Source organism: Carica papaya, chromosome 4, assembly GCF_054855325.1.
Source record: "Carica papaya isolate Zhongbai chromosome 4, ASM5485532v1, whole genome shotgun sequence".
NCBI lineage: Eukaryota > Viridiplantae > Streptophyta > Magnoliopsida > Brassicales > Caricaceae > Carica > Carica papaya.
Genome location: NC_142312.1, coordinates 25366095 through 25378484, shown reverse-complemented (window position 1 = coordinate 25378484; position 12390 = coordinate 25366095). Strand labels below are relative to the sequence as shown.

General features: G+C 34.7%; 2 protein-coding genes across 4 annotated transcripts; one reads left to right on the top strand and one right to left on the bottom strand.

The window, feature by feature from the left end:
- Positions 1 to 833: 833 nt before the first annotated feature.
- LOC110812543 (hydroxyproline-rich glycoprotein family protein) lies at positions 834 to 5466 on the bottom strand. 3 transcript variants are annotated; one of them, XR_002539300.2, is made up of 6 exons: positions 4305 to 5466; positions 3783 to 3932; positions 2690 to 2875; positions 2422 to 2506; positions 1463 to 1893; positions 834 to 1151 (listed from the first exon to the last, which is right to left on the bottom strand). XR_002539300.2 is itself a non-coding variant. In XM_022039346.2 (5 exons), exons 1-4 carry the CDS (start codon positions 5313 to 5315, stop codon positions 2426 to 2428), a joined length of 1428 nt encoding a protein of 475 aa, XP_021895038.1. In that variant the 5' UTR covers positions 5316 to 5466; the 3' UTR covers positions 1228 to 1893; positions 2422 to 2425. The 3 variants fall into 3 exon arrangements, 2 of the variants coding, with proteins under 2 accessions (XP_021895038.1, XP_021895037.1); XM_022039346.2 differs by lacking the exon at positions 834 to 1151 and having other exon boundaries at positions 1228 to 1893; XM_022039345.2 differs by lacking the exons at positions 834 to 1151; positions 1463 to 1893 and having other exon boundaries at positions 2192 to 2506; positions 4305 to 5465.
- Positions 5467 to 9875: 4409 nt separating this feature from the next.
- Positions 9876 to 12167, top strand: CAT8 (cationic amino acid transporter 8). Its single transcript, XM_022039385.2, has one exon. It carries the CDS (start codon positions 9983 to 9985, stop codon positions 11732 to 11734), a length of 1752 nt encoding a protein of 583 aa, XP_021895077.1. The 5' UTR covers positions 9876 to 9982; the 3' UTR covers positions 11735 to 12167.
- Positions 12168 to 12390: the final 223 nt, after the last annotated feature.

The window sequence follows — 12390 nt, the reverse complement described above, 5'->3', positions numbered from 1 at the left end:
AAAAAGTTATTCAATATAAAAATTATTTTTATAAACCGGAACTAAATTTAAAACCAAATTCGGACAGATTAAGACTTCTTAGATAAAATCTCCTTAGAATATAATTAAACATGGGAGTAGAAATTTAAGTAACTCTTGAGTCCATTAATATATAAATTTTTGAAGTTGTTTTTTTTTTTTAATGTCGGAAGACAGACAAAGCCGATTTTTAATCAGTTTTAACAAATTTAACTAAGATAATTTACATATAAAAACGTAATAAATTTGGTGGGACTAAATCTAACGTAATCATTGCAATTCTATCGATTTATTAATGAAATAAATTTTAATTCCACTAATCAAGCATTCCAGACCGCTCATTAATAATTTATAATACGTTTATAAAGTAACAAGACCAATGAAATTTAAACTCAGTAAATTTTAAATAAAACATAATATTTTTAATGGTTTAAAATACCATGTCCTTGGTAACTTTTCAAGTTGTTTAAAATACAGTCTGTCATCCAGCCAATATATTGGTTTTGGTTTTGGTAGGTAGCTAGGTTTAAATATCGCCTTTTCTTAGCACTAAAGATTTGCATTCATATTTATTATTCTAAATTTCTAATAACAATCTAATCTCCAAGAAATATTTTGTAGGTAATGTGTAGAAAGAGAAGGTGGGGAAAGACCCATCAAAAGTACATTTTCTTGTAACTTTCCCCCGTGATGTTCATGTAAGGTATATACATTTTGATAATTTCTGTTTTCTCCCTGGCCTTCTGTTTTATGATCAGTCATCATTTTCTATATATAACTTAGGGAAGATTATGCACCAACCCCCAACCAAGGTATAAAAAATAATAATAATTTCATTCTAATAATTTCTCTAATGTCATTTTTTCCTGATCATAACCCTCTTTTAACAGTTTCTAAACTATTTAATTCTCTTAGCGCATTCCCTCACTCTGCTGTATCCCCTTCAAACATGAAGGGTTTCTTTTATATCTTTTCAATTTGTTTATAAATTATTGAGAGAGGGTTAATGATCATAAGTAGTCTATAGAAACATTAAGAGAAAGTAGTCATTGATAGTTGGCTAAGCTTCTATATGGTCTTCTTCTTCTTGAAAATTGAGACTATTCCTTTTGCTGCTCTGGTAATTTTGTTTCCTACAAAACCCAAATCAAAGCAATGAACCGCGATTGATAAATAACATTCTTAAATTTCAGAGCAGATGCATTTGCATACTGAGAAGGCTTGGTTCTTTCTAACATAAATAAGACAATTGAAATCATGTGCCATGAGGCAAGGATTCAATTTTATATGCCCTTCCACAAATTTATCCTCTGTAAACATGAAATAGAGGTCTACGTACTAGACAGTCACTTACTTGGACACCTTGAAAAGCCACATTCCATGATTACTACAAACCTAAAGAGCAGATTTGCCTTTTCTTCCACAAGAAAAGAAAATAAATTACCTTGAGGCAGAAGATTAATGAGCTTATGTTCAATTTAATTCCTGAAACTGAGCAGCTCTTGCCTTCAGCAAAGCACTTCGGGGCTTCTATGACTTCTTCATACACATCATTTCTATACTATCAGAAATATGTGCTAATAATGATATAGTAGCCTGCTTAATTATGGACATTGTTTATTTTCCTCAAGATCAGAACCTAAAATTTAAGTAAACCATCAACAAATCGGTTCAGCAATTTCCATATTCGTCACTTCTCCACATTTCTATATTCTTTCCCCTAATCACTTTTCCAATATGGACACCATGGATCACCTATAATCAATAATCCTCCCAACCTAAAGTGTAATTCAAGCATCATGGACCTTAACACCATATCAGCTTCGACTTCTGCCTCACCTGACAATCTCAGGTCCTTGGCAGCAGTTCCCTGCACTGGAGAATCCTCCTAGTTAATCTTTCATTTATCAAATAAGAGAAACCACACGCATATGAGAACTGAATTACAAAAGAATTCCAGTACTAGTTTACAAAGTAACAATTAGTCAAGTGATCAGAACTACTGCAAGAATCAACTTGGTTCTTCAATTCACTTTCACCCAAAAGAAAATTGAAGGTACTATTACCTAGAGATACCTTGCCACATACAGAGCTAGAATTGATTACAAAAGTCTAATTGGATGTCATTAAACTTCCAATGATCCCATCCCAATAAGATCGACAGTAAGAGAAGTAAAAGAAACACTATTAGATTCATTAGAAACATTGCAAGGCAACATTATTACAGAATGTTATGACGGCACGTAATTGGAAGAGCAGATAACCAAAAACAGAGCAAAATCCTGATCATCTATTAAAAAATAGTGAGTAGGACAAAACCTTCCCTGAAAGATAGTTCATACTATGATCTCCTGGATTAAGTATATTGTAACTACTTGATATAATCATGAAAAGTAAGCATGCCTTTCTATTTGTAGTGCTGAGAGACCTCCCAAGCAAGTTTATCCATGAACTGGCATTTCTTGTCAAATCCCCAACCAGGGTTACTCTGCATTGTAAAATTCATAAGATTAAACAAACCTTCCTGGAATAATATTTCAAATGAGCGTAACACACTGTTGGAAAAGCTTCACTTTGTTTGAATTTAAACTGAAGCTAAAAAAAAAACTGAAAAATGTTCAAGTCATACTAGCTTGGAAAAGAAAATAATCCAGTTATAACACTCTCTAACCTGAAGAGAAAGAACTGCACGATCTGCAAACCGCTTTACAGAAGCAGGTACACTCTCAGGAATTGTTTTTGCAACCCTTTCTAACTCCTGTTGTTGTTGTTTCGCAGTAACCCTATCTGGTCCACTGTAGTGATCAACAACCTCTTTCAGAAGGGGTACTCTCTCCATGACTTCATCAATGGCTTTCTGAAAATTTTGTGAAAGATAAAAAGGGCATTATACCTTTCCTTTTAAAGATAACCTGATTATGAACTAATAAAAAAAAGTAAACGTTTTAGGAAGTTTTACACTAAAAGGAATAGAAAACTTTATTCTTTCTATTTCTCTTTATTAGAAGACTTTCCAAAACCATTACTTCTACTGGAAAATGTCTCTTGTTCCTTTTAGGGTAAAACTTCCCTTTTCATATAAACTTTCCAAAATATTTATTTTCCTTTATTAATTCTGCATCATAACCACAGCCAGTTTTTCACAGATATTTTTTCATTACACCTAAAGCAAAGTGATCAAGTACAGATATACTCATATGGCTGCATGTAATAGCGCACTGCATCAATGGGAGTTTTAAGATGTAAACAGGTTTTGAACAATGGTTTCAGGAGTAAAAACACAACAAGTCACACAGCTTCAATGACACAGGACAGTAAAGAATTAGCAAACCATGTCAAGATTTGCTCGAAACAAATAATAGCCAAAAAAATAGTTAAACCTATTTCAGTAAGCTCTTCTGAACATCCACTTTTCTTTTCATTGTTTCCCTTTTGCATAACGATAGTTCTCAGTCTAAAAATAAGATGTTGCAATTATGCAGTTTGAAAGCAAGTCTATGACTATTTGAATGATCATTCAAATATCCAGATCTAGAAAATCAAACCATAAAAAGTTAAGTATCCAGATCATTTAGATAATACAAACAGAATAAAAATTTGTTCAGCGACAAAGAGTTAATGATACCTTCTTCTCAGAAACCCAGCAACACGGGTAGCATATTATTTATGTTATGTGAGAAATTCAGTTATTTTCATAAACAATGATGAGCTGGAACACAAAACATACGACTAGTTAATCATATCCAAACAGTAAAAGGGTATACCTCCCACTCTTCTTGACTTTGAATTCCTTCATATGCCATTAAGAATGGCTTCATCTTCTCAAGAGCATCCCGAAGTGGAATAGGTGGTCTCTCATCTATATCTGGATTTGTACCAAACTCCTCCATCAGATACTCTGGCTCAAACTCTATCTGCAACCCAGAAAAAGAAGGCCACTCAAAATGCACACACATGAAAGAGACCTCATATTCAGCAAAGTCAGGACTCAAATTTCACTTTGCATGAACACCTACTAATCAGTAATCTTTGCATGCTTATCTAAGAATCAAATTTGTAATGCTCATCTCGTTCTGCAAACTTCCTAAGATGGCCAAGAATAATCAAAACAACCACTAAAAACTCAATGGTATACAGATTAGTCTGATGTCTTGTGATTTATCTGTTTCAAATTAGTTCCATCAGTTGAAAATTGAGAAGAAGTGATTACTCTCATGTAGCATAACCCAATTCAAAAATTCTAGGACTGGAAGTTCCCAAGTCTCGGAAAACATAGAAAGACCTACCAAAAAGTTGGTATGCATTGCATCAAGATACACGTCCTCCAAAGGAGTAGGGAGGACCCTATCACTCATCTCCTCAAACCCTTCGGTCAATTTGTTCATGACCTCAGAACCAAACTTCTTCGCGAACTTCTCACCATCAGCATTAGAACCCAGAAATTGGCTCTCCGCTTCTTCTTCTTCTTCCAAATTCTCCTCCCTCGCTCTGTTGTCTCTGGTAAATCTACCTCTTCCTCTACCTCCCCTTCCTCCTCTTCCTCTCACACCCCTCCCTCTACCCCTAAATTCACCGCCACTAACACTGCCACTATCATTGTCACCGCGCGACAGGACGCTTACCGCCTTCTTCACTGCTTCCTCCCTGCTCAATTTGGGTACTGTCTGGCGTTCTTTGCCAGGCTCAGCTTCTTGTTTGACCCGCTCAACTCTCCGGATATGCCGGTTTTCGTGTTTCATTTGCGGAGTGGAGCTCGATTCCTTTATAGGTTTTCCCCTTCCAGCTCCGGGGAGTACCGAAAGAACACTTGAAGGTAAGCTAGGTTCACCCAACTGAGCCGACTCGGCGTCAAAATCGATATCCTGGCTCTTTACAAAAATAGGTTTTCGAGGCGGTGGTGGTGGTGCCGGCGGAAGACTCGCGGCAGGGTGGGTAGCGACACGGCCGCGTCCAGCCCCATGACCAGGTGGTCTGACGGACGGAAATGAAGAAAATGAAGAGAGAACAGGATCTGAGGGAAGCGGTTTGCCACGGCCACGACCGATTCCAGCAGGCAACGAGTCGATCAATTCGCTTTTCGACTCGTCCGAGTCGGCTGTTTTTCCTGGACTCCGAGAGAAATCGAACTTATCCGAGCCCGAAAAAGATCCTCCGCCGCTCCGACCACGTCCACGACCGGAACCGGAGGAGGTGGAAAAGGAAGAGGAGGATTGGATCAAAAAAGGATTCTGCTTGGCACCGATGGTAATGCTGTAATTGCTGAGGCTGGGTAATCTTCTTCCTATAGCTCCTCTCATTTGGGATTGGGCGACAAACGAGCTACTTCTGCTGGTTTGTATCAATTTTATCAGCTCGCAACTGAAACTTTGAAGGGTTTTAAGATCAGCGTGCGTGTCTGTGCATGATCCAAAATGCTGGGGGGTTTAAGTCACTCAACTGCGACCACGGCAAACGACGGCGCTTTAGGTATTGATCCGGTTCAAACCTGGTCGAACCGGATCAAGTTTTAAAATTAAATTAAACTAATTAAAATTTTAAGAAAAATACTAAATTGGCGTTTGTACTATTTCAAAAATATACTCAAATTAATTCTATTTTAATCTCTGCACTTGTAAAAATTTATATTTTTCTCTCTCTCTCTCTCTCACTAATATACACATTCATTAATAGAAGTGTTCGTCAGGATCCTACTTGAACATGTGCTCCACCAAAATCAGAATTTGAACAATTAATGTAGAGTTTTAAATAATTGTGGGTATTTTTAAGAAATTCAAAAGATGGAGGCAATTTTGAAATTAAAGAAATGGGGAGGACAGAATGGAAATTTTAGAAAAGTAAAAAGAAGATAGCTGAAAGAGAGAAGAGAGGGTGTCGGGGAGAGAGAAAAGAAGAGTTAGAGAGAGAGAGAGAGATAAAGTCGGGAAAGAGAGAAGAAGAGAGTTCGAGAGAGAGAATACAGAGTATTTTAGAGAGAGATACAGACTGTAGAGAGAGAAAAAAAAGAGAGAATTGAGAATTAAAAAAATAATTTATTTGAGATTCATTGATACAAACATATTACATGCTAATTTTGATTTACAACCTCTTATTTATAGATACGAACAGTACATAAATCATTGTTTCCAACAGTTAATCCTTGTTACGCACCAGAAGCTACCATTCGAATAAGCATTTTCATCCCGTCGATCGCATCGCATGAAGGAAAAGATGAATACTCAACTCTGTTGAAGAAACAGTTCCAAAGCTTGCACCCCTGCTTCCAACCATATATATCTACATATAATCTATATATATATACATATTATATATTTCTATATTTTTTTTCACTACAATTTCTAATAATTCCCTACCCTTGAAAATTAACCTTGCCCTCTGACTCGAGGTTAAGATAAAATTTTAAAATATTTGGCGTTGAATGATATTATTAATACTTATTATATTATATTATATATTTATTATATTATAGAAAAACTTTATGTGAAGCTGTCCCATTATTCTTCTGTTTGTTATCTAGAGATTGATCTTTTTTATTTTTTCTTTCTTCTTTCTCACATGTCTCCGTTGCTATGATTACTTTTTCATTACACCGAATGTTTTGGAGAATATTTTTCTCCACATCTGTAGCAAAAATTATTCCTCCTCAATTTTATATATTTAAATTCTTCAAAGATGTTGTTTCTTAAAAATAATGAATTTTAAAAAAAAAATTTCGGTGATGGAAACATTAGCTTTAGAAGAAGTTGTAGAGTGTTTTAGTTTATTGTATCGGTTAATGGCATCTACTGCTTGTTCTTGTCATAGAGCCAACTCAAATGCTTGAGTCAAGGTGTGTGGCATGTGCATCCTTATTATTAGTCAGAAGTTCATCCTTCAAACTACTTGTAAAATTGGAGGTGAAATATTTTTCAGAAAATTCAAGATTCTCTGTTAATAACAATGACCTCATTTCTTTTAAAAAAAATTTATACTAGAGGACGATATCTTCTTGAATTAATTTGTTGAATTCCTCCACAATATCAACTCCGAAAAATTTCCCAAACTTTCTATACAATTTCACCTTGAATTCTTCCTATTCAAACATATTTGGGTCATTTACTAACACATGGAACCATATTGTTGTCTTGTCTACGAGATATAATGAGATTATTTTCACTTCACTTTCATCTAAGACGTTAAAAATATAAAAATATTTGTTGTATCGTTTTATTTATATTCTAGAATTTTGTCCATCAAAAATAAGAATATCAATCTTTAGGACATGATTACTAGTTTGGTTGTCTCTCTGATACGAACTACCAACCCCAATTTTCTTGATTTTGGATTCGGTAATATTACTCTTTTAATACTTAAATTAGAAGTAGAGAGACTTATCCGGACAGTTGTTTCACTTATCCACATACGGTTTTACACAATTTTGGTGAGCCTTTCCAGTTGTTGACCCAACATAAACAGTCGTTGGTCCACTATAACTCGAGTTTGTTGTTGTAATTTATATATCTCGGATTTAAAATTCGATAATTTTTTATCAATATCACGTATATTTTTTTCCAAAGTTTGTATTTTTTGCTATTCAGACACTGTACCCTTACCTTTATTTTTTACCATGGTTATGAAGCTTGCAAGAGTTTTGTCAAAATCAAGATACTCTGATACCAAGTTGTTAAGATCTGGCTTGGATATGTGCTTCACTAGAATCAGAATTTGGAAAAAAAAAATGTGGAGTTTAAATAGTTATGGGTATTTTTAAAAAATTTAAAAATGGGAGCAATTTTGCAATTAAAGAAATGGAGAGGATAGAATGAGAATTTTAGAAAAGAAAAAAAAATAGTTGAAAAATAGGAAAAAGGGCGTCGGGGAGAGAGAAAAAAAGAGTTAGAGAGAGACGAAGTCAGAGAAGAGAGAAGAAGAGTTTGAGAGAGAGAAGAGTTTTTAGACAGAAAAGAGAAAGACTATAGAGATGAGAAAGAGAGTCTTTTAAAGAGAGAGACTCGTTTTAGAGAGAGAATATACTATAGAGAGAGAAAAAAAAGAGATAATTGGGATAGAAAAAAGATAATTTATTTGAGATTCATTTATACAAATAGATTACATGCTAATTTTGATTTACAACCTCTTATTTATAAATATGAAACAGTACATGAATCATTATTTTTAATAGTCAATTGTTGCTATGCAGCAGAAACTGCTATTCGAAAGAGCCTTTTCATCCCGTTGGTCGCATTGCATGGAGGAAAAGATGAATAATCAGCTCTATCGAAGAAATAGTTCTAAAATGTGCACCCTTGCTTCCAACCATATATATCTATGTATATATTTATATTTTTTGCTACTGCAGTTTCTAACAATGTTATATAAACTTAAATTAAACATGTATGGTATTGTAGTCGGAGCATTATACATGTCAGATGTCACATGTAAGATATGTTAACATTAGACATTGTGCGTTTTAAAAATATAGGGATCTCATGAACGAATCTAGTTGAAGAAAAACAAATTGGTTTGAATTGATCTTTCTAAACCTAAACTCCTAAATTCATCACCACTACCATGGGCACTAACTTCTTTTTTTTTTCCTATTTTTTTCTCCCCTCAGTCTCTCTCATTTCTTCTTTCTTCTCTTCCTCATTATTCTCATTCACCTCAAAGTCAAAGCAAATAACAAATTAAATCCATCAAAGCCAATTAAATATATTAGCTTCCTTTTATTTTTTCCTAACTAAAAAAAACCAAAATGAAGGCAAGTTCGTAAAAAATCCAAATATCAACCATATATCCAAGTCAAACCAAACCAACTACAAGATGGAGATGTTGCAGATTTCGTTAACCAAAGCATTAAGGATAAAAATTGATAGGACTGGTGCCAATATGATGATATCGTTGTATGAGAGGGAATTGGAAAATGATTATAGAAAAGGAGATAATAAAATAATATATTTTCTCTAATGACTTAATGACATGTAAAATAAAATCTATCAAATTTGACATTATTCACGTATAAACTTTATATTAATAGACAATTTTGATTTTAAATATTTAATAATAAAGACTTAATAATTTACCACTTTACTTTATCGATACTCAAGTTATTAGTATCAACATTATACTCATGTCATTATCATATTATTATAACTAAATTAATCTGTATGAACTCTCAACTATAAAGTTAAGTAAAGTAATTAATTATATATCTCAATTGTTTGCATGATCATACTTGTTAGATTCATATTTCATATTCATTTACTAACGTGAACCTTAATATATTCTTATAAGATAAAGCTCGATCAAATACTTATCCAACATAAACATGTTCCTTACTTAATTGATTTGAAACCAAACTGTTATAAAGATCCACAACATCACATCAATCAACTCAATAATTAACCTCTAAGCCATGCTCGATTATCAATATCAGTATTTAAATATTTTTAATGTTATCAATAATAAAATTAAATAAAATTACTTTAATAAAAAAAATTTTATATCATAATTAAAAGTTATAAACGGAGTATAAATAAAAAAATACTCAATTAAATTCAAAAAAGATATTATAAAAATAAAATCTAAAATTATTGATAAAAAGGAAAGAAATGATGCTTACGTACGAGATATTTTGATCTCTTTAAAAGTAAAGATACCTTTACTCTTAATTAAGAAAAAAGAGATTTTTAAAGTAAAAAATAATTTTTAAAATTAATATCAAATATATATTTTATTTAAAATAATTTGACAATGAGCTCCTAGAGTCTATTTATTTATTTATTTATTTTTAAATAAAAATTTTGGATTCCTCCTGAAACACGGGGTATATATAAAATTATTAAAAAAAATAAAAATAAAAATTAAATCTGTCAGCAGGGGCGCAGTACCCTCCAATTCCCGCATTTACAATTGTGTCTTCCAGTTGTTACAGATCTGTCTTTCTGTATATAATCACCATTTCTTCATTCTCGAACAAGAGAGCGCCATGAAAGAAGAGATACAGGGCTCGTCAGCTTCATCATCATCTAAAAGAAGCTACTGGAGATGGAGCAAGCGAGACTTCTTCCCAGAAAGTTCATTTCAGAGCTTGGCTTCCTACAAGGCTGCACTCTCCCAGACTTGTCCACGTCTCACCGACCGCCTGCTCGCTCGCTCTTCCGACTCTAACGAGCTCCTCACACTACGCAAGGAGAGCGAGAACCCAATGCAAAGATGCCTCACATGGTGGGACTTGATATGGCTCAGTTTCGGCTCTGTTGTCGGGTCGGGCATATTCGTCGTCACGGGTCAGGAGGCGCATTTCCACGCCGGTCCAGCAATTGTCCTCTCCTACGCTTTGTCAGGTCTGTCTGCTTTGCTCTCAGTCTTTTGTTATGCAGAATTTGGAGTTGAAATTCCGGTGGCTGGTGGTTCTTTTTCTTATCTTCGTGTGGAACTCGGCGACTTCGTTGCGTTTATTGCAGCGGGGAATATTCTCTTAGAGGCTATTGTTGGTGCTGCTGGATTAGGTCGAGCTTGGTCTTCCTATTTGGCTACTATGATTAAGAACAATTCTGATTTTTTCAGATTTAAGGTAAATTCTTTTGCTGAAGGGTTTAATTTTTTGGACCCGGTTGCAGTTTTGGTGCTTTTAGTTGCTAATGGTATAGCAATGAGTGGCACAAGGAGGACTTCTTGGTTGAATTGGATAAGTTCTTTGGTTACTGCTGGTGTGATTGTGTTTGTCATAGTTGTGGGATTTATTCATGCTAAGAGTTCTAATTTGGTGCCTTTTCTCCCTCACGGGGTAGAGGGTGTTTTCCAATCTGCTGCAATTGTTTACTGGTCTTATACAGGTTTTGATATGGTGGCAAATATGGCCGAAGAAACTAAAAAGCCTTCAAGGGATATACCAATTGGATTAGTTGGTTCAATGTCTATGATCAGTGTAATTTATTGCTTGATGGCTTTGGCGCTGGTCATGATGGTGAAGTATACTGAAATTGATGTAAATGCTGCATATGCTGTTGCTTTTGGACAAATTGGCATGAAATGGGCAAAGTATTTGGTGAGTATATGTGCACTTAAGGGAATGACCACAAGCTTGCTGGTTGGATCACTTGGACAAGCTAGATATACAACTCAGATTGCTAGAGCTCATATGATTCCTCCCTGGTTTGCTTTGGTTCACCCTAAAACTGGAACCCCTATTTATGCTACTCTGTTGGTAACCATACTTAGTGCCATAATTGCATTTTTCTCAAGTCTGGATGTTTTGTCAAGTGTTTTTTCTTTCACCACACTGTTCATTTTTATGCTTATGGCTGTTGCATTGCTTTTAAGGCGATATTGTGTGAAGGATGTTTCTCCAGGGAATGATTTTGTTAAGTTTCTTGTTTGTCTGTCTGTGATAATTGGTTCTTCAATTGGAGTTACAGCGTTGTGGAAATCGAATGTGAGAGGATGGATTGGGTACATGGTGTCTGGGTTGCTTTGGTTTCTGGGGACTTTGGGGATGGCATTGCTTCCAAAGCAGCGTGTTCCAAAGGTTTGGGGCGTTCCTCTAGTTCCTTGGTTGCCAGCATTGTCAATCGGGATGAACCTATTTCTTCTAGGATCACTGGGTTTTGTTGCCTTTTTAAGGTTTATCATTTGCACATCCGCAATGCTTGTGTACTATCTGTTTGTTGGTCTTCATGCTACTTATGATGTGGCTCATCAGACTCCAGAAGAATTGAAGATTGAAGATGGCAAATGAAAAAGAAAGTCAAGGAATGCTCAGTTGATAACCAAGAGTCATTCACCCATTGATTCATATGCTACTTATCTTCGTATCGGTAGATGGGGTTAATGTCTGAGTTCTAATCCTCCAGTTACCCAATTACGTAGGACATTTGTTCCTCGCAAACAGCTATTTCTTTGTATGTTAGTTTGGTCTTGGTCAATACATTTGTGGTATTGTTGTTGATGCTGCTTAGAAAATGGGATGTTTGCGATTCAATCAAGAAATGATTTTCCAGTGAGAGCTGGAATTCCTTTCACTTCTCCTGTAATGGTGCTCATCATATTTAGGTTATGCTTCCTAGCACCTCGTTCAAAATATGTATATTATATACACTTGATAGATCCAGTGAAACAAATGTATTTGTATTACCACTGATATGAAGAAGGATATTCTGTTGATTTTGGCATACTCTGGCCATAACAAACCCCCGTTACTGCCCATTAACATCAATATATATATATATATATATATATATATTAGTTTTTCTGGAATCACTCGCTCCATCGAGGCCGAGGATTGATTGTAAACTAAACACCGAATAGCTATTGCGTTTCTACTTTATGCTGTTCAGCGAACTATATGCACTATCAATTTTTTCTAAACAAAATGGGTTAGTATTTAAACTTCAA

What these genes read in the sequence shown, in the direction of transcription:
- CAT8 (XM_022039385.2), top strand. Translation starts at nt 9,983, where the DNA reads ATGAAAGAAGAGATACAGGGCTCGTCAGCTTCATCATCATCTAAAAGA.
- LOC110812543 (XM_022039346.2), bottom strand. Translation starts at nt 5,315, where the DNA reads ATGAGAGGAGCTATAGGAAGAAGATTACCCAGCCTCAGCAATTACAGC. An exon ending in CAATGCATACCAACTTTTTG is followed by an intron (nt 3,933 to 4,304) that starts GTAGGTCTTTCT and finishes TCTGGGTTGCAG; the next exon opens with ATAGAGTTTGAGCCAGAGTA. An exon ending in GTGCAGTTCTTTCTCTTCAG is followed by an intron (nt 2,507 to 2,689) that starts GTTAGAGAGTGT and finishes TTTACAATGCAG; the next exon opens with AGTAACCCTGGTTGGGGATT.